This window comes from Alosa pseudoharengus, unplaced genomic scaffold (assembly GCF_046254945.1).
Source record: "Alosa pseudoharengus isolate Yale_2024_CS ecotype anadromous, Long Island Sound unplaced genomic scaffold, YU_APseudo_1.1 YU_APseudo_1.1_scf_8, whole genome shotgun sequence".
NCBI lineage: Eukaryota > Metazoa > Chordata > Actinopteri > Clupeiformes > Clupeidae > Alosa > Alosa pseudoharengus.
The window spans coordinates 41,959,052-41,979,691 of NW_027468870.1; the positions used below are offsets into that span (position 1 = coordinate 41,959,052).

The 20,640-nt window shown below is 38.8% G+C and overlaps 1 protein-coding gene across 1 annotated transcript in view; it reads left to right on the forward strand.

Annotated features, from left to right (window-relative positions):
* The window catches only part of unc79 (unc-79 homolog, NALCN channel complex subunit), a 354,164-nt gene that overhangs the window by 179,028 nt on the left and 154,496 nt on the right, over positions 1 to 20,640 (forward strand). The window contains exons 18-22 of the mRNA XM_076275011.1: positions 1,910 to 2,113; positions 2,404 to 2,631; positions 4,314 to 4,452; positions 4,612 to 4,691; positions 5,873 to 6,021. Of these exons, the coding sequence (XP_076131126.1) occupies positions 1,910 to 2,113; positions 2,404 to 2,631; positions 4,314 to 4,452; positions 4,612 to 4,691; positions 5,873 to 6,021 (800 nt within the window). The remainder of the gene's footprint in view (positions 1 to 1,909; positions 2,114 to 2,403; positions 2,632 to 4,313; positions 4,453 to 4,611; positions 4,692 to 5,872; positions 6,022 to 20,640) is intronic.

Consider the following 20,640-nt stretch of genomic DNA (forward strand, 5'->3'; position numbering starts at 1 on the left):
AGCAACAGGCGGGAGATAGAATGTTGTGTCATGCAGCATCAGGCGCGAATGGGTTAAATTAAGTCAAAATGATCTTTCGAAAGAGCGCTAGGTAAGTCTTTTCATACTAAAAACAATACCAAATAGATGTTTTGATCTTATAATAAAAGTAATAACACTTGGTAAGATTTCATATTTTGCAGTGTACATACTGGTCCTTTAATAAGAGTTTGAGTCTTATCAAGAAATATTCGCTCAACACACTGGCAGCCAAATTTACTTGTTTTTAGGACAACAAAAAGACTATTAAACAGCTTTAGGTGATACAAAATGCAGCAGCTAGGATTCTAACAAAAACTAAAAGAACTGACCACATTACTCCAATTCTTAAGTCCTTGCACTGGCTTCCAGTAAGTCACAGAATTGACTTTAAAGCACTATTGCTTGTTTATAAATCAGTAAAAGGAGCAGGACCTAAATACCTGTCAGACATGCTTCAGCAGTACACACCTTCTCGTCCTCTCAGGTCCCAGGTGAAAAACCTGTTAGTAACACCTACTGTTAGAACTAAACATGGTGAAGCAGCTTTTAGCTGCTATGCGGCTCAGCTCTGGAACCAACTTTCGGATGACATCAAAAAGGCCCCAACTGTAGCCAGTTTTAAATCTAGACTAAAGACCAAACTGTTCTCAGATGCTTTCTGCTAACTGCGCCGAGTTACAAATTCTGAATCTGCCTTGATAATTATTCTACCTTGTCTTTTATTACTTTTTTACTACTTTTGCCTTTGTTTTTGCTTACTAATTATTCTTTATTTTTAAACGGTTTTACCTTGTGTTTTATGTTTTCTTTTTATTATGATCTTTACCTTTTGAAATATTCTTTGACTATATTGCCCTTCTATGCTTTTATTTGTTATTATTGTTTGGTTTTGTTTATGTAAAGCACATTGAATGACCTCTGTGTATGAAATGCGCTATATAAATAAACTTGACTTGACTTGACAAAATTGCCCAACACACTGGCAGACAAATGTTCCTGTTTTCAGGATGAGATCTTAAATCAAGTCAAATAATTTTTTGATAAAGTGTATTTATACTGAAAACAATACCAACCGGATTTTTTGATCTTGATAGGAGATTAATTACACTGGGTTAGATTTTATTAGATAAGCAGCTTTTGCAGTGTGTTACACACTGAAGGCAAAAGAGGAACTTATGAGTGCTATGACATGTTATAGTCTTTACATCATTGGCCATCCAACCACTGCCAGTAGCAATATATATATATATATATATATATATATATATATATATATATTATAATAACAGTGATCAGGCATACTTGCAATAATAAAGATAGTTATAAGACTTTGAACACTGCAAAAAATGAATTCTAACCAAGTGTTATTGATCTTATATTAAGATTAAAAAATCTATTTGGTATTGTTTTTAGTATGAAAAGACTTACCTAGCGCCCTCTCAAAAGATCATTTTGACTTAATTTAAGAAGACTTTAACTTATTTTAAGGAGTCTTATCAAGACAAATTTGCTCAACGTACTGGCAGACAAAATTGCTTGTTTTTAGGACAAATTTGCTTAACGCACTGGCAGACAAATTTGCTTGTTTTCAAGATGAGATGTCTTAAAATAAGTCTTTTTTTTTTAATTAAGTCAAATGATTTCACAAGAAAGTGCTAGGTAAGTCTCTTTATACTGAAAACAATACCAACTAGTTTTTTTTATCTTTATATAAGATTAATAACACTTGGTTAGATTTTGTTAGATAAGCAGTTTTTGCAGTGAATACAGTGGGAGGAGGATTATCCTCCTGAGTCCTGAGTTAGATTAATCATCCATGATGAGCACAAGTTAATGATGGTCTGAAATACATATTTATTTTGTGTGTTGCATGTATATGTCCTACCAGGTGAGTGTAGTGTCAGACCCAGGACACAGGGGGCAGCAAAGCACATTTAGTCCATTCCCAAGTCCATTTCGAAGCCCTCTTCATTGTAGCCCCTTCCGGAATCTGGGCCATGCCTCTGGCAACTGTGCTTTGGACCTGGACAGTGAGGATGATGACATGAATTTAGGCTGCTTCATCCTTATGTTTGACCTCATCCTTAAACAGGTGCCCTCTTGCTTGCTTGCTTTCTCTCTCTCACTCACTCTCTCTCTCTCTCTCTCTCTCTCTCTCTCTCTCTCTCTCTCTAACACACACACTCTCTATCATCTTCTGTGCTCCTCACACACTCACAATCAGCAATCAGACACACAGACCCACAGAGTAACATATTAACTAATTGTAACATAAATATAAACACAATTGTAACATAAATATAAACACAACAATAGACAAACATGAACATGCTAATATTTAAGTTTAATGCATTTCAAGAAAGAAGATCTTTTGTACTGTAGATGGAGCTCCAGGACGATGGCGTGATGTTAGGCCTGGAGAGCAGTCTGGGCAGTGACATTGTGGGCATCATCAACAACATCTTACAGGCACCTTGGGGAGGCTCCCACACCTGCCAAAAGGACGAGAAGGACCTAGAATGCAGCCTGTGCCAGTCAAGCATTCTCTGTTACCAGCTGGGCTGTGAACTGTTAAAGAGACTCACTCCAAACGAGGAGATTCACCTGGTGGTTAGACTCACTGATATGTATAAATCTATGTCTATCTCAGTATAAATCTCAGTGTACGGATTCACTTATTTCCTGCCTGCCACATGTAACGACCCAAAGTTTTCTTAAAGGAACCATATGTAAGAAATGTATTTCAATTAATCATAAAATGGCCCTGATATGTCACTAGACATTAAAAAATCATGTTCATTTCAAATATATCACTGACAACAGTAGTCTGGCCAGGATATTGCCATTTAAAACGTGAAGTTGCAGCCCTCAACTGATGTTGATGTTGTGTTTTGTCATGCCATATTGTGTTTTGGCCTGATGCGCCACCCTCTACCTATCTACTAATCACAAAGTCAGTAGTGTTTTGGCATCCGGGTTGGCAACTTCGAGTCAGGGGGGAGGGGGAGGGGATACTAACCTGACTCTCGCCAGACCCTTAGTCAGGTTAAGGGGATACACCGCTCTACAGTAATTTGAAAGTGATTGCAGTACCAGTTTTGGCCACAATCTTACATATGGTTCCTTTAAATTAAGTAAAAATTAATAGGTTGTTACCTATTAATCGATGAGATGAGATAATCCGCAATCCATTAAACAGTCCGATGTTGTACACACATGCAGATAGGCAGTGAGAGAATCCGTAGTCAAATGAACTGTCCAAGGTTATAACACTATGGCAGGCAATGATATCAAAAAATACTATGAATGTGTTACAAGGAGCAGAAACATGAAATGGCTGAAACAAGCACAGCTTATACACTGCAAAAACTGCTTATCTAATAAAATCTAACCAAGTGTTATAAATCTTATATCAAGATCAAAAAACCTAGTTGGTATTGTTTTCAGTATAAAGAGACTTACCTAGCGCTTTCTTGTTAAATCATTTGACTTAAGAAGAGTTTGACTTCTTTTAAGAAGTTCTCATCCTGAAAACAACAAATTTGGCTGCCAGTGCAATGAGTAAATTTGTCTTGATAATACTCCTTAAAAAGTCAAAGTCTTCTTAAATTAAGTCAAAATGATCTTTCGAGAGAGTGCTAGGTAAGTCTATTAATTCTAAAAACAATGCCAAATAGATTCAATATAGGATTAATACCACTTGGTTAGATTTTATTTTTACAGTGTATGCTTTGGCTGATTCAATCAGCTGATTTCACTCATCAGCTACAGGTGCGCTGACAGCAGGAAAAACACAAAGTCGAAGCAGGTGGCGTGGCATGTGTCCAGTGTAGGGGGATAGGTAGCAGGACAGGGAAAACCTGGCTCAGGATCTAGGAGAGCCGGGTTGGCCTATGACATAAATGGCTCATTGTTGGCAGCCGTGGCCTACTGGTTAGCGCTTCGGATTTGTAACCGGAGGGTTGCCGGTTCGAACCCCGACCAGTAGGCACGGCTGAAGTGCCCTTGAGCAAGGCACCTAACCCCTCACTGCTCCCCGAGCACCGCTGTTGTTGCAGGCAGCTCACTGCGCCGGGATTTGTGTTTGCTTCACCTCACTGTGTGTTCACTGTGCTGAGTGTGTTTCACTAATTCACAGATTGGGATAAATGCAGAGACCAAATTTCCCTTACGGGATCAAAAGAGTATATATACTTATATACTTACTGATACATATTGAAGAAATAATTGAAAACTGTTTATGTACAGACAGTGACACTGAATTATAATTTAGTGTCTGTTGTTTCTGACAGGAAGTAACCCACAACTTGGAGGATAGCTTAATTTTCCCCCGCCCAGATTGCCCCCTTAGGATGGAAAACTGCCCAGAGGAAGGAGCCAACACAAACAATGAGAATCCTGGCAACCAAGGCAATTCACCTAATGACTCTTGTATGTATCCCAGTGAATTGTTTATTTGGCAATTTAGGAGTATGTACCATGTAATTATAGTCATGGATTTTGTGTAATTAGTTCATGTTGGTTATTTGAGGTTGTATTGTAAAAGATGGGTAGTGTCAGTATTAATGTTCTTCCTTCTCCTTTCATCAGCTTGGAAGAAAAATGTTGGCAAGGAGTTCTCGTACGTGGAGCTTCCTGTGTCCCTTAAACTCATCTATACCATATTGCAGGTTGTCACTCAACACCGCTTGTTGTTAATGTTTTTGCATTTTCTCATGACAACAAACACATTTCAAAAGAATAATCTCCTTTTTTCCCCTTTCTTGAATTTCCCCTTGGGGTTCAATAAAGTATCTATCTATCTATCTATCTATCTATATATCTATCTATCTATCTAGCTCTTTCTCATTAAATCATTTGACTTAAGAAGAGTTTGACTTATTTTAAGAAGTCTCATCCTGAAAACTTGGCTGCCAGTGCATTGAACAAATTTTTCTTGATAAGACTCCTTAAAATGAGTCAGTCTTCTTTAATTACAATTTTTCTCAGTCGCTTTGGTGCTTTTCTCACATCACTATTAACATTTGCACAGCAGTTAGTGCATTTCTCAAAACAATAAGTGCAAACTGCAAATCCTAGTGGATAACCTGCAAAAGCATGTCACTTGCTCAAAATGGATAGTCCATTCCTCAAAAGCAAGTATTTATGTCAATGAAATTGCCAGTGTCATCAAAATGAGAAGTCTTGACACCATCGTTTATGAACAAGATAGTCAAATGGCTTTGTCATGTTTTCATTACGACCGTTTATGCTCTCAGTGTTTTCCCATGCAAAAAAAGGTCAGAACTCGGTGACAGCACTATACAGTACTTGTACAGCCATTTGAAAACTACAGTAAAGTTACAAATTGCTGTAGTTAGGGGAGTAAGTGAGTACAAGACACTGAATATGTACGTTTCACAGTTTTACTGTATATGCTCTTTGCAATTCTACAGCATTGTGACAGAATTTGATAACTAGTTCACCAATTTTGTATGCAATGACCCAAGCAATGAAATGAAGACTATTAGTTTTATTGGGAACGACTATTCAGCATCCATAAGTATAGTTCATTTTGACTGACATGACAAAGCAACTGATACATGTTCAAAAGCATTTGCAATTTGTTCAGAGGAAGGAGAAATTGGTACTATGATATGCACAAATGACTAAATGTTGGAGGTTGAACTAATAGTTATGAGAATTTTCATTCTGATCTGAGAAAAGCACCAATGCGACTGAGAAAAACTGTAAGTCATAATGATCTTTCGAGAGAGCGCTAGGTAAGTCTCTTCATTCTAAAAATAATACCAAATAGATTTTTTGATCTTTTATTTTTTGCAGTGTGTTATCTTTTGTGCCCACCCTACAGGATATGGCCAAGTTTGATGAACCTGATATCCTCTACAATATGTTGAACTGTCTGAGGATCTTGTGTCTGCATGGGGAATGCTTGTACATGGCCAAGAAAGATCACCCACAATATCTGACTTATGTCCAAGAGAAGATGCTGATACCCAGGTGACTGAAAACTTGGTTTACTCTGCTACAATGTGAATGACTCAAAGACAAACAATAACATGTAATATGCTGCATATGAATGTATTGTGTTAATTGCATTATTCCAAAAATCTTGCATTAATCACGACAAAGAGTGTAGACATGCACTGCAAAAACTGCACTCAAAAAACTGATTATCTACAGTAATACAATCTAACCAAGTGTTATTACCGTATTTTCCGGACTATAAGTCACACTTTTTTTCATAGTTTAGCTGGTCCTGCGACTTAGTCAGGTGCGACTTATATATGAAAAAATATATAATTTATAGCTGGGCCTCAGATTCGGACAAATAAAGGCCAGTAATAATTTTGTTTCCATTTAACTCATAAAAGAGCTCTTCTTAAAGCTGCAGTTGGCAAGATTGTATTCACTGAAACCGACACTATGCTCCGACAGAACAACATAAATCAGCCGGTTTTAGAAAAAACACTTCTACCTCCACCTAGAGCCTGTTATTTGTTTCGCAAAAATCCACAGCTCCCGGTTCTTCTGGTCCAATCAGAGCAGGGCTGTGTGAGATCTGACTGTCAATCACAGTCTGGTGCGCACTGACGAGCACAAACTTGATGAGAGGGTGCTTGGTGGTAGTGGGGGAGGGGCATGGGAGTTGTAGACATTAACATTTTAACAAGTCCCCTCAATCTGTCAGACTTGCCAACTGCAGCTTTAATATTTTATATTGTTGGTTGATTTAATATTGTTGCCAATGAAAAGTCATTGTCCTACACCATGAGTCTCCAACATGTCGCTCTCAAGTTACCAGTCGCATGCCACCCCGTTCTGAGCTTGCCAGAGGCTGAAGCAGTAACCTACATTTAAACACAATTGTTACTGCCAGGCATCAGCCTACGAATTTGATAAAAAAGTAAATCATGCATAATTAAAAAAATAACAAAATGTAGGCTATTTTAGACCTTTTTGGCTATACGGAATGGTTTCCATTACAGCACAGCACACATTCCATAAATGAATGGTTATGGTTATGGGACTTTGCAGATGCCTTTGTCCAAAGTGACACACACATACAAAAAACAACATAATATTTAAAATATAACAGGGAACAGATTAGAATGTTGGTCAAACTATAATAAGGAGAATAGCAATAATAAACAACAATGTCAATCCAATAAATAGCCTAATAAAATAAGCAATGAAAATGAGGGGAAAAGCAATAATAAACAATAGTGTCCATTCAATCAAAATATAAAAAACAATGACATGGTAAGACTATATTAAGGAGAATATCAATAATAATAGTCCATATTGGAGATGACTATGGTCTGAACAAGAAGTTGTGTGGAATCTTGTGTCAGATAAGGTCTGATCTTCCTAATGTTGTAAAGCATAAACCAACATGATTTTACAATAGAAGCTACATGCTCAGAGAAGTTAAGTCGGTCATCAATTACAACGCCCAAGTTACGTGCCGATCTAGTCAGTGAATTTGAGTCAAGCTGGATGTTAATCTGTTGGGGAATAGCTGTTTTAGCTGGAAACACCAAAAACTCAGTTTTTGAGAGATTAAGCTGAAGGTGCCGATCTTTCATCCAGGCTGAAATATCCTTAAGGCATGCAGAAATCTGGTGGGAAACGCTAGAGTCATCAGGTGGGAAAGACAGGTAAAGTTGAGTGTCATCTGCATAACAGTGATAGTCAAATCCATGGGAGCGAATGGTCTCACCTAAGGAAGTGGTGTAAATAGAGAAAAGCAAGGGTCCTAATACTGATCCCTGAGGCACACCTGTGGTGAGGTCATGAGACTTTGATACCTGTCCCTGCCAAGACACTTTGAAAGAACGCTCTTTAAGGTAACATTCAAACCAGTCAAGAGCTTTCCCAGAAATTCCCAGTTCAGACAGTATAGAAAGGAGAATGTCATGGTTAACAGTATAAAAGGCTGCAGATACATCTAGTAGAATTAATACTGATGACTGAGCAGAGGACTTAGCTACTCTCAATGCTTCAGTCACAGACAGAAGAGCAGTTTCAGTAGAATGTCCACTCTTGAAACCAGACTGCATAGGGTCTAGTAGATTATTCTGATGAAAGTCACATACTTGCTTGAAGACCACTTTCTCCAAAACCTTTGACAAGAAAGGAAGAAAGGAGACAGGTCTGTAGTTCTTCACCTCAGTTGGATTAAGTGTACTTTTTTAGCAAAGGTGTAACCCTAGTCTGTTTAAAAGAATAAGGAACTATTCCAGAACTGAGTGAAGCATTAAATACATGTGTGACTTGAAAGTGGAAAAACTAAGATCATTTCCATCTCTGGATTTACGCCATTTCCTCTCAGCAGCTCTAAGTTCCTTTCGTACTGAGACTATACTGTTCGTCAGCCATGGATGACGAGGTTTAGAACGAGTGGGTCTTGAGGAAAGAGGACATCCTGCATTCAGACAAGATGTCAGTGTAGAGCAGAGTCTCTGCAGCATCATTAACCTCAAGTGCCAAGAATGAGTTAGGAGTAGGTAAAGCAGATGTTACTAATGTTGCGAAATGGTCGCTTGAGAGGCTTCTGAGGTTACGCCGGAACGAAATTGTCGGAGGAGGAGCTGCTGGGTTATTCAGGAGATTCACAGAGAATCTGATAAAGTAATGATCCAATACATATAATGGATTAACCAAAACCTTGTCTGTATTACAGTTACGTACCAGAATTATATCAAAATCTTTACCAGCCTTGTGAGTAGAAGGACTGTGGACACGTGTGAGCCTGCTGAACTGATTGTTGCCTTTCAACATCAGTGCGCTTATCCCTTTATCTGGTCAGGTTAATATGTTGAAGGCGCATTATTACTAGAAGGATTATTTGTGTCCTTGCTCGGTGGACAGGTAGACTCGTTTAGTCTTGACACGAGTAAGTCTTCACACAAGGAAGGCTGCACACGAGCGCTGACGCTCCAGCACAATAACCACTTGTGCAACCAAGTGCAATTAAACAGACGGCCGTAATGAAAACAATATCAACTACCACTACCCAGTACGACTAATAACTAGTTTGCCAGCTTGTAACTATGACAGCTAGAGACCGACCGATTTGGGTTTTTCTAAAGCCGATGCCGATACCGATTTTTAGCGGTCGGAGTCAGCCGATGGCCAATGTGACCTGCCGATTTTTTGGGCCGATTTTTAGGGCCGATATGCTATCGTATTATCCTTAATTGGCATGCTAAAAATCATACTAGTAAGAGGAGGCACAACACTTGATTTATTGAAAATTGAAACATTAAAAAATCAACATATGAATTAAATATAAAATAAATAAATACCAACTCTGAGTCTTAAATATTGAATATATAATCAACATAAAAATGTATGTATGACTTCTTGCAGTCTGTTAGTCTATTAATTATTCATTTTAATATGTTTAACAGAGTGCAAGAAGAGTGCATGCTGTGCAGGAAACCGGAAATAGGAACTAGAGAACATCTGTTTGATACTTCTCAAATTCGCAATCAAATCAAGCATTTATACATCACGAAAACAAATTGACACGGGATGACAATGTTTTAAAACGTTCACTTGTTATTTGTGCGTCCTCTTTTTGTTAACATTTCACTTAGATTGTCCGTTACTTAAGTTTAGATCGTAACATAGCAGTCACCAGCGTTGAGGGCAGGGGCTTGCATAGTCGGCGCATTCCCAACGCACTCGTAGCCACAACGCTAAGCAACTTTCATTTCTTTTTCAACTCCGATGCAGTTGAAAACGAATGGACATGGGATGACAGTGTTATAAAGCGTTCACATGTTAGGTTTGCGTCCTCTTTTTGTTAAATTTTCACTTAGATTGTCCGTTACTATAGTTTTGATCGAAACATCACGCTGGTCACCAGGGGTGTGTTTCTCGACAGTGTCGTTGCTAACTAAGTTAGCAACTTACTTGGTTGCAATGCAATTTCCCATAGGCAACTTAACAATGCTTTCGAGAAACGGGGTCCAGCATTGAGGGGGCTTGCCAGCACAATCCCGACGCACTTTCGGTAAATGAAGCAACATCACAGATTACAACCATAAGAGAAATCATAAGAGAAAATATACGACTTTGGGACACTGGAATGTAAAAATTGATGCCTTACCTTGAAACCAAAGATTTTCTTAGTTCTAAATAGACCGTCTCTTTTAAAACCTCGCGCTGTGTTCCAAGTAGCTGCCCGCAGATGTGCCTGACTTAAAATCGGCGCGGCCAAATAAGAAAATCGGCCGATGCCGATTGATTAAAAAAATATCCGATTAAATCAGCTGGCCGATCGATCGGTCGGTCTCTAATGACAACTACATAAACATTTCCCTTAACAACACGAAACTTACAGCAAGTACGGACGTAGCTCCAGAAAAAACACAAGTTGAGTTCAGTAAAGCTAACGTCACGGGTCTACTTAGTCCAGCTACACTTAAAAATACCACCCCCTCTAAAAACTCACGACACCAAGGCCAGTCTAAGTGCAATTAAACAGACGGCCGTAATGAAAACAATATCAACAATATTGATTGCATTGCATTCTCCAAATTTTTGCTAATTTTTCATGTATCACATCAGCATTTTTCTTCAGTGAATCTTTTGTACTGTAAATTACTTTACAATTACGGCCGGGCCTATAGGCCTGGCCTGCTTCGGTCACATCTTTTTAAAACCGCATCTTTTTCTCACTCGTGAGCATTTAATCTGCTGCCAGCTTGTGATTCCACATCGCCCAAAATACTTGATTGCATTGTATTCTCCACATTTTAGCTAAGTTTTGGTGTACCACATGGCATTTTCTTTCAGTGAATCTTTTGCTTTACAATTACCTTCCGGCCCTCCTTTTGGCTGCCTTCACTCCTTCGTCTTCATTAATCTTTTTGGCCTCAATAGTCCAGTTGCATAGTCTCTGTTTTTGGTTTTGGATTTTGTGAAATACATTTCTAACTTAGAACTTATAACGACTTATAGTCTGGTGCGACTTATATATGTTTATTTTTTCCTGTTCCTGTTCATGACACATTTTTTGACTGATGCGACTTGTACTCCGGAGCGATTTATAGTCTGGAAAATACGGTAATCTTATATCAAGATAAAAAAATCGGTCGGTAGTCGGTATTGTTTTCAGTATAAAGACACTTACCTAGCGCTTTCTCATTAAATCATCTGACTTATTTTAAGACGTCTCATCCTGTAAAAAAGTAAATTTGTCTGCCAGTGCATTAAGCAAATTTGTCATAAAAACAAGCAAATTTGTCTACTAGTGCATTGTGCTAATTTGTCTTGATAAGAAAGATTAAGAAAGATTAAGGGTCTGGCCACGAACAATGTAATGGCCCAAATCGAGGGGCGGCAACAAGTCTGCATTTGAAAATCTCACTGCACTCACTTCTTATTACAGTGCATGAAAATGCACTGTACTGTTCTTCCTAGGCAACAACAACTTCTTATTACAGTGCATGAAAATGCACTGTACTGTTCTTCCTAGGCAACTTATTATTTCGCTTACCACTTTTTCTGTACGCAATTTCTCTTGAACAGTTTAACTTAGAAACTTCGTTCAAACTTTGTAACGTAGGTCTTCAAACGGACCAGGTTGCTATGTCTTTTCAACTTTTAAAACTTTTTAAAAATCCCCATAGACTTAACATTGCCGATTGTGACATCATAATACGGCCATTAAGCAATTAGAATCCTATGCCAGGTGTTCAGGCCACCTGCAGCCTCAGGCTTTAAGCATACAATCTGGGTCAATTAAGACTACACATCCTATTCAACTCTTTCCTCTGCCCAAAACTGTTTCAAAATAAAAGTCCCCACTACAAACTACTGAACTTTTTAGCTAGTTAGCATGGTTAGCATGTTAGCATTGTTAACATTTTTAACATAACTACTAAAAATGATTAGCTAAACTAGCTAAGTCACATGGTTAATATAGTTAGCATTGGCTAACATTGTTAGCATTGTTAACATTATTTAGCAAAACTGCTAGAAAACATTAGCTAAGTTAGCTAAGTAACATGTTTAACATAGTTGACATTGTTAGCATAGTTAAAATTGTTAGCATAACTGCTAGCAAACATTAGAGCCATTCCAACTTTCAGTTATCGTCAAATATCTACCTATACACAGCCATTAAACTATTTGAATATCAACATTCATTAAACTTCCTGTCTGTCAACAACTTTTAAACTATTTACCTTCAACTTTTAAACGGTCTACTTTTAAACTATCATTAAACTATCTATTAAACTAGCTGTCTATCAACAACTTTTAAACTATCTACTGTCTATCAACAACTTTTAAACTATTTACATTCAGCTTTTAAACAGTCTACTTTTAAACTATCAACTTTTATTAAGCTATGCAACCACCATGTCTATCCTAGCATCACCGTAGGGTAACAATCCAAAATAAGGTGCCATAATAAATAGCAAACTAGTAATTACCTAACCCTTTGTTAATATTTGTTAATTGTTACTAAAATATCTATTTGGCACAAGTTAATAGTTTTTTCATCATTAATTAAATATTAGTTGTTTGCATAAAATCTGTATGTTAATGTTTTAACAAATCTATTAACTAATATTGTATTAATATAGTTAACTAAATATATTTTTGGCACTAATTAACAGTTATTTCTTACATCATTTAAATGTTAAATGTTTATTTACAAACTATATGCTAATATAAAAATTAATGACATATTATTATTTATCTAGCTTTTCTGATTAGCTTTGTGGATAATTTATGGAATTTATGGTTTATGGCTTTATGGTCTTGTGGGGTGTATAAGGCACCCTACTGCCAGTTGGTTGTGTGAGAGTTTGCGCTCCTCTTCTTCCACTTCATCCTTATTGGGTACCTCTGTGGTTGGCTGTCCTGTAATTGGTGACTCTCTGTCTAGTGTTTGAAAGTAGTGTACTCTTTGCCTTTGGAAGTACTATTTGGTTGCTGCTTGAATTTGGTGAAATTCAGGAGAGGAGGGTGTAACAGAGTTAGAAATGTAGTTTAGTGTTTGTATGTGATTTTCGGCAGCTTTATTGAGATTGGTGTTTTGGAGCCCCCTTTGGAGAAATGCTATACTGCAGCTCTGCTGCGTTTTGTCCTTGTATTGTTGCCATAGCCGATCAGAAGCAGTATGCTTTGCATTGCGTAGGTTGACTGTATAAAGCTCTCCCCACTTTGTTTTAATTTTGTAACTGTAAAATGTTGTTTAAGTTGAAAACTTTGATATACCACCTGTATTATGTTACTTTACATGTATTGTTAAGATTTGGGTGCAATTCATTATGACCACGAGTTCATACACACTGAGTCTAACGTGACTAGCTGTAAACTCCGCTAGCAACTTTCCATGCATTCAGTGTAGTTTAGCTTAGTGTGCATGGAAAGTGCAATTCAGTCTAGCAGGAAATGAATGTACATTTAGTTTAGCATTATGTTTATGCATTACCTCCGTATGGTCTACGTCTGTGAGTGTTGAGTGAGTCTCAGAATATTAATAAACTGTCGTTCTGTGCACCTGAACATTCCATGTCGCATGTCTCCCTTGCTAGTAGAGCTGCTAACCAACTTTATTATAAGGGTCCCCCATACTGATAGTTATATATTACTAATATATTAATTAAGCTTAACCAACTTTATTATAAGGGGCCCCACGCTTATAGCTATATACTACTAATATATTAATTAAGCTTAACCAACTTTATTGCAAGCGGTTCCGGCGCCGACAACAGTGGCAGCATGTCAAGGTAGCTCCGTGTTTTTTTCTTGAATTTCCCCTTGGGGATCAATAAAGTATCTATCTATTGTAAGGGTCCTATGGAGAGCGGTTCATATTGGGATAGGCAGAAGCACAGTTTAATAACAATTAGTTAAATAATAATAAGTCATTAACTCTTCTATTAACATATAGTTTGCAAATAAACATTTAACATTTAAATGATGCAAGAAATAACTGTTAATTAGTGCCAAAAAGACATTTAGTTAACTATTAACACATATTAATACAATATTAGTTAATAGATTTGCTAAAACATTAACATACAGATTTTATGCAAACAACTAATATTTAATTAATGATTAAAAAACTATTAACTTGTGCCAAATAGATATGTTAGTAACAATTAACAAATATTAACAAAGGGTTAGGTAATTACTAGTTTGCTATTTATTATGGCACCTTATTATGGAGTGTTACCCACCGTAGTAACCATCTCTGTATTATCTGTTTTAACTATACATGATATTTTACATCACAACTTTAGCATTTTCATGCACTGGTAATTCCTTGGAATTGCATTTCTAGTTATTATTATTCCGCTTACCACTTTTTCCATACGCAATTTCTCTTGAACAGTTTAACTTAGAAACTTTGTTCAAACTTTGTAACGTAGGTCTTCAAATGGAGCAGGTTGCTATGTCTTTTCAACTTTGAAACTTTTATACTTTTTAAACTATTAAAGAAAAACTTTTAAAAAATCCCCATAGACTTAACATTGCCGATTAACAATTGCTTAACATTGCTTAACAATTGATTATTCCTATTCCTTATCACCTCACATACATACAGCACACTGCTTGCTACAGTAAGCCTCCTCTACATACTTGCTGCACACTGCCCCCCCCCTCCCTACATACACAGCACATTGTCTTCAGGATCTTCTCCAACACACATCCTCTACATACTGACAGCACACTGCCCCCACCTACCCACACACACACTACACACACACACACACAGTCACTACTCCACTCCCCTCCCGCCCACACACACATCTTCACTGTCATCACTCACATACATCATACATACAGTACTCTGCTTGCAATAGTAAGTCCCTTCACTATACTTGCAGTACACTGCCCCCCCCCCTCCCCTACATACACAGCACATTGTTTCATTAGGAAGCTTCTCCAACACACACCCCCAACATACTTACAACACACTGCCCCCCCCCCCCTCCCTACATACACAGCACATTGTCTTCAGGATCTTCTCTAACACACATCCTCTACATACTTACAGCACACTGTATACCCCCCCCCCCCCCCCCCAATACACAGCACATTGTCTCATGACATATTGCACACTGCCCTCTCCCCACATACACAGCACACTATCCCATCTCCCCTGTCATCCCCCCAACACACACACCAAGACCCCTGGCAGTTGGGTTAGCCCCTTGAGCCGTGGATCTGCCTAAGGTTTCTTCCTTGGTAAGGGAGTTTTTCCTTGCCCCTGTTGCTCTTTGGTGCTCCTTGTTGGTGCCCCCCCCCCCCCCCAATCCCAATCCTCCCCCACCTTTCTTATGCAGCCCTTGCCACTTAATCTACTAAACCCCTCTTCTACTGCACTTTTTAGCCCCCCCCCCCCCCCCATAAATGCACAAATAGGCTGATACCAGACATAATTTCACTGCATTTCTTACTTCCAGTAACTATATGCATGTGACAATAAACTTCCTTGTATCCTTGTATCCTTGTATTGTGAATATAAATTGCCTACATACAAACGTAGGCTCCCTTAAATAAAACTCTGTGGCGTCATCTCTACACCATTGGTTTACGCATGTCACACTATGGCCTATACGCTTCGTTTCATTCACACAAACATCTCGACTCAATGCTTATTACTTGGCACGAAGCTCTGGAAGAACTGTGCCCAGATCTTTTCCCATTCTTTCTCCCCTCTAGTCTAACGGTGACCGTGTTGAAGAATTGAAATTGGTTGTGGTCTATTCAGCATTTCTCAAAATATGGGCTTAACCCAGATTCGAACTCTTGGACAGGGGACTGATAACTGCTGCTTAACAGCGGCTGTCATCAGCCGGCCTTAACGCACTGCGCCACAGAATTGACAGCGTGGGTGAATAGCCTAGGGATAAATAACAATAGAGTACACAACTGTTTCACCAGCACATTTAAATGACTTGACTAAAACCGTGCTGGAGGTACACCTGTTATCTGAGCAGTCTGTATGTCCTCATTTTGCGAATGCGAGGATGATATGAGTCTGTTGCATAGATGTCCGAGTCACGCATAATGTTTGAAAACCACTGGCTCGTAATCACAATAATTGAACACACGACAGTTGGAAACTTCATCATGTTCCCATGCCTACATTTTGGTGAGTAGCATAGAGATCGTGAAAACAATTAAGTATGGCTCTCCGTTTGGGACATCGAAAACTTATATTTTTCATAGGGTAGACTACCGTCGGAGATGCTGACATGCAAAGGCCTCGGGATAACACGTTATCTCCACTATCATCAGTCAATGCCTCCTTGATCAAAGTGGGGAATGAAAGAACAATTTTGAGAACCACTGGCTTTGAAAACCACTGGCAAGTTACCTGCAGTACAGAACACACAGAATATTGCAACAGAAAGTTGCATTTATAATCAACTACTAGCATTCAAACAAAGCCTTTATAAAAGTGAAAAAAAAAAAATTCCATAAGAAGTAAAATAAAATACTGTTACTGTAGTAACTGTATCCCAAGCTTCAGCTCCCCACGTCTGTGACAGGAAGACGTGACACCGCTAAATTCTCAGCTTGTTTATACCCCACACTGAACGCGTAATACCGCTATGCTAGGCCCATCACTGTGGGGTGCGGTAGCCTAGCCTACACTCTTGGATTTAAGTCAAGCAATATAACCATACAAATGTTTCAAAATGAGTCATTTCGGCTTTGTCTGAACTGGCCATTGTAGGCTAGCCTACGTATAAAAATAAACAAGTAGGCCTAGGCCTATTCTCTATCCAATGATATCTGCAAATGTTTGTTTTCCAAAGTAAGAATTTCACTTCACCATGCACCTTCGACAATGAATAGCTCATTACACTTATGTTACTGTTGAACGTAGGCCTAACTGGTATCATTACAAACATTATTCTGTGTCCTAAAAACTGGCATTTTATGGCATTGTGTCATGTAAGGTTGCAAAATCTAGAGAAATGTGTGAGGTGGTCAGCGGGGGACAATTGAGACACACATTGGATTGTGTTATTACTTGAACATTCCACACTATCCACAGCTGTGGTATCGGGGGCAGGAGGATTACTGTTAGCGCAGGCTTTATATAAAATTCTTCAACAGAAGGCCTGCCTCGAATGCAGGCTTGCCCAAAATAAATGCCTGTGGTTTGCGCAGCCTACAGTAAGTAGGTTAAATAACAGACCCGCCACAATGTGCGGTATGATGATTTTTTACGAGCAAGATGTTTTTGGTGCCCTGCATGTTCTTAAATAACAATGATCATCAGTAGCCTAATATTCGACCATTATTTTGTGTAAATGGGCTATGCATTGGGTTAGACACCAGGGGCCATATTCACAAAGCCTTTGAGTAGGCTACTCCTAAATAGCAATAAAAGATTTTAGCTATAGGAGTTTCTCTTCATTATTCACAAAGCCTTTCAGACCTACTCTTAGTAAGGGAAAATGACAACTCCTGAACAGATTCTGGAGCTGAGCGCTCTAGAATCTTTGACTAACAGTCTAAGAGTGAGTGAGTCTTCGTTGCTATGGATGACGTTAATGCACGAGCTTGACTGAAGTGACCACCTTGATTGGCTGATGATTGTAAAGCGGGAATGATTCCAAACACCTCCCTTACGATGAGTGGCAGATGACAGGTCTGAGAATGCGTGCGCTACACAAGGACGGAAGATGATGAATAACTGAATAAAAAGGTCTAGCCTAAATGAATCAAGAGTAAGGCAAAACAAATAGCCTAGTAGCCTAATGAAACATACGGATTGATGTAGTATCTTTGTAATATTATTAAATGAATCTGTTACTATGCCTATGCCTACATTTGCAAAAGAGAACATTTTAATTTGATTCACAATAATGTTACATTTAATTTACATGTTGACAATGAGTAGCCTAGTTTTGGTTGTTGTTGGTGGCGTTATTGCATGTTAGTTATGCCTACAATGCAAAATTGCTTCCTCACGATTGGAAGCTCCTGTAGCCGCATAGGATTTCAAAACAGGCGAAATGCCACAAAACCGGTTTGTGAATAGGTCTGTGAGTTAAGAGTCCTCTCGACTTCTTTTAAGCTGTCACAACTGGTAGGAAGGTGTGATTTGTTGGGGGCAGGGCCGGAATAACTGGGCACAAATGTCTGATGGCCCCCCCTGCCCCGCAGTCAACGTGAATCGGTCAGTTAATAGGCCTATATCGTGAAGATTTTTCTTGCCATCTAAGGCACGGGCGCATCTGTGAGGCCAAGCCTCACCAAGTAGCCCGTTTGTTTACAACTAACATTACATTTAATTAAACTGCTTATAGGCTATGCCGAAATAGTTTTCAACATTTTGAATATTAGTTTCGGGTGAATTAGGAAATGTTTCAGCCTTATGGCTGAAAGCTGCTTGGGATCCCCCCGTCAAGCAATATAACCATACAAACGCGTGCACTCATTGTTTCAAAAGGAGTAGCCTAATTTCGGCTTTGTCAGAACTGAGCTGTGGACGACATGGCACGGCATGCCCAATTGAAAATAAATTATCGCAACGCAACACAACACAGACCCCGCTTCTCTCGCGTCAGTCACTGACATGAACGAAACACAGAACCCGCTTCTCTCACGGCAGTCACTGACAGTAGCCTAGAATAAATGCATGGGGAAAAAAACTTCCACATGACAAAGACATCGTAAAACACTGAAAGTTAATATTCCTTTGTCAAATGTGTTATGTTCCAAGTAGCCTAGTGCGTAATTCTGCTTAATAAAGTTGAACAAATACATTTGCTTATTTCACAGAAAAATATAAATAGCCAGTTAGGGTCTACAGTGCAGATTTGGTAAGTTATAGGCCAACTTGGAGTGAACATACAAACGGGAAATTCTTTCTCTAGTAGCTGAGTAGCCTCAGGTGCGCACGTAAGGCCGAACATGCAAGCGCCAATGAATCGTGCTCTCACCACAATCACGCCGTTAAACTTAAATAGGTTAACATCACTCTAAGTTTGCCTTCAAGCAAGGAAAACGATGATTTGAAGACATCTGTTTCGTTGGAAGGGCAAGGGGTAGCAACAGGGCAACACAGAGACAGGCCCGATGGCAGGGCCGTTATGAGAGTATTAAAATATGGGATATTCTACGGGAAAACATTAAAACGTCAAGACAGCGGGGGAAGTTAAAATAGTTGGCATGCATTGTTTCGGTCTCCGTGCACAAGGATTATTTGTCATATTATTAATCACATATGATTATTTGTGCTCACGGGAAAGATTGATTTAAGAACGTTATCACAGTGTGTGGCTGTGGCGCAAAGCAGCGCGGGCGGAAGACAGCAACAATTGGCAGGGGAGGGTCATGTCTTCTTTAACAATTCTGTCGGAGGGTCATTGAACAATTTCTAGCAGGCAAGGGAGGGTCATGCAACTTTTGACTGAAGCACTCAAAATTCCTCCGGTGGCCCCTTCAATAAATAACGAACAGTCCCTAGATTGCTGCTGGGCTATATGTCTTGGTTCATGTCTAACAACTCATTGCCGTCAAACGCGTAGCCTATCTCGCGGTTGCATCCATTACAAACAAACATGCAATGTGAACATCTGGGATTGGGAAGAGCACTAAATGCTCTACTGAATAAGCACAAAGTCAAACCTTTAAATGAAAAACACTCTTTAATAATCAAAAAAATAAACCGCTAATGAAGTAAACTTGTGACCATCAAAAATCGTTTATCGCCTGTAACTCCGTGATAACAGGACGTAACAGGAAGGCATTTGGCTGAGCAACGGATGTTAATATGCTCTATATTTTGTCCAAATGATGTCTGTCTATCATCGTTGCACTCGGAGAAAACCAGATTGTTTAATTTGTCCTGCGTTTCTTCTACGGCTGCAAACGGGATTCACTCGCAGTTAACCAAATATTTCTTTATTAGGGCAGGGCAGGTATATTTCTGGCTATTAAATTATTTCTAAACCAGTCTGCTAAAGTCTGTAGTGAAGTCTGTGTAGGGTTTTCCAGGCTCCATTTCTTTTTACGAGACACCCTGCTCACTTGAGCCATCTACCGGTTGTTTGGGTTGTTGCAGCGTCTCACTGGAAAAATACAAATTAAAGTCGCGTGATACCGCGTGATACCGCTTGATCCCACGCGCGGACCGCGAGTGAAGCTGGCCAAGTCGAAGCACTGCCCACTGTAGCGTTCAGATGTAGGCTATTTAACATTAACGTGACATTTCCTGCTTATTCTTTCGTCAACTCCATGCTTTTAGGAAAACAATCTTTTTATCATAGTTCCCTCTTCAATGAGCGATTACCAGCTCGTTTTTGTAACAGAAATAGCTGTTTATTGTCCCTAGGTTTACCGAAACACCTATTCATATTAATACGTATGGAGTGCTGCCGACCACTGTTCATTACGGCCCAGAATGCCTTGCATGTCTTTACAACAAATCAACACAGTAAAACCTAAATGCCCGTAAACATATGAATTTGCATACTTACGTAACATTTTTAATAATACTCTCCCATCATGATATTTAACAATAATGAAATAGTGAATTTTAATTTGAATACCGTCAATGTGAAAATAACTGTACTACGTCAGCAATAAATAGCTAATGTTCTCCTTGCCATTTCAGTT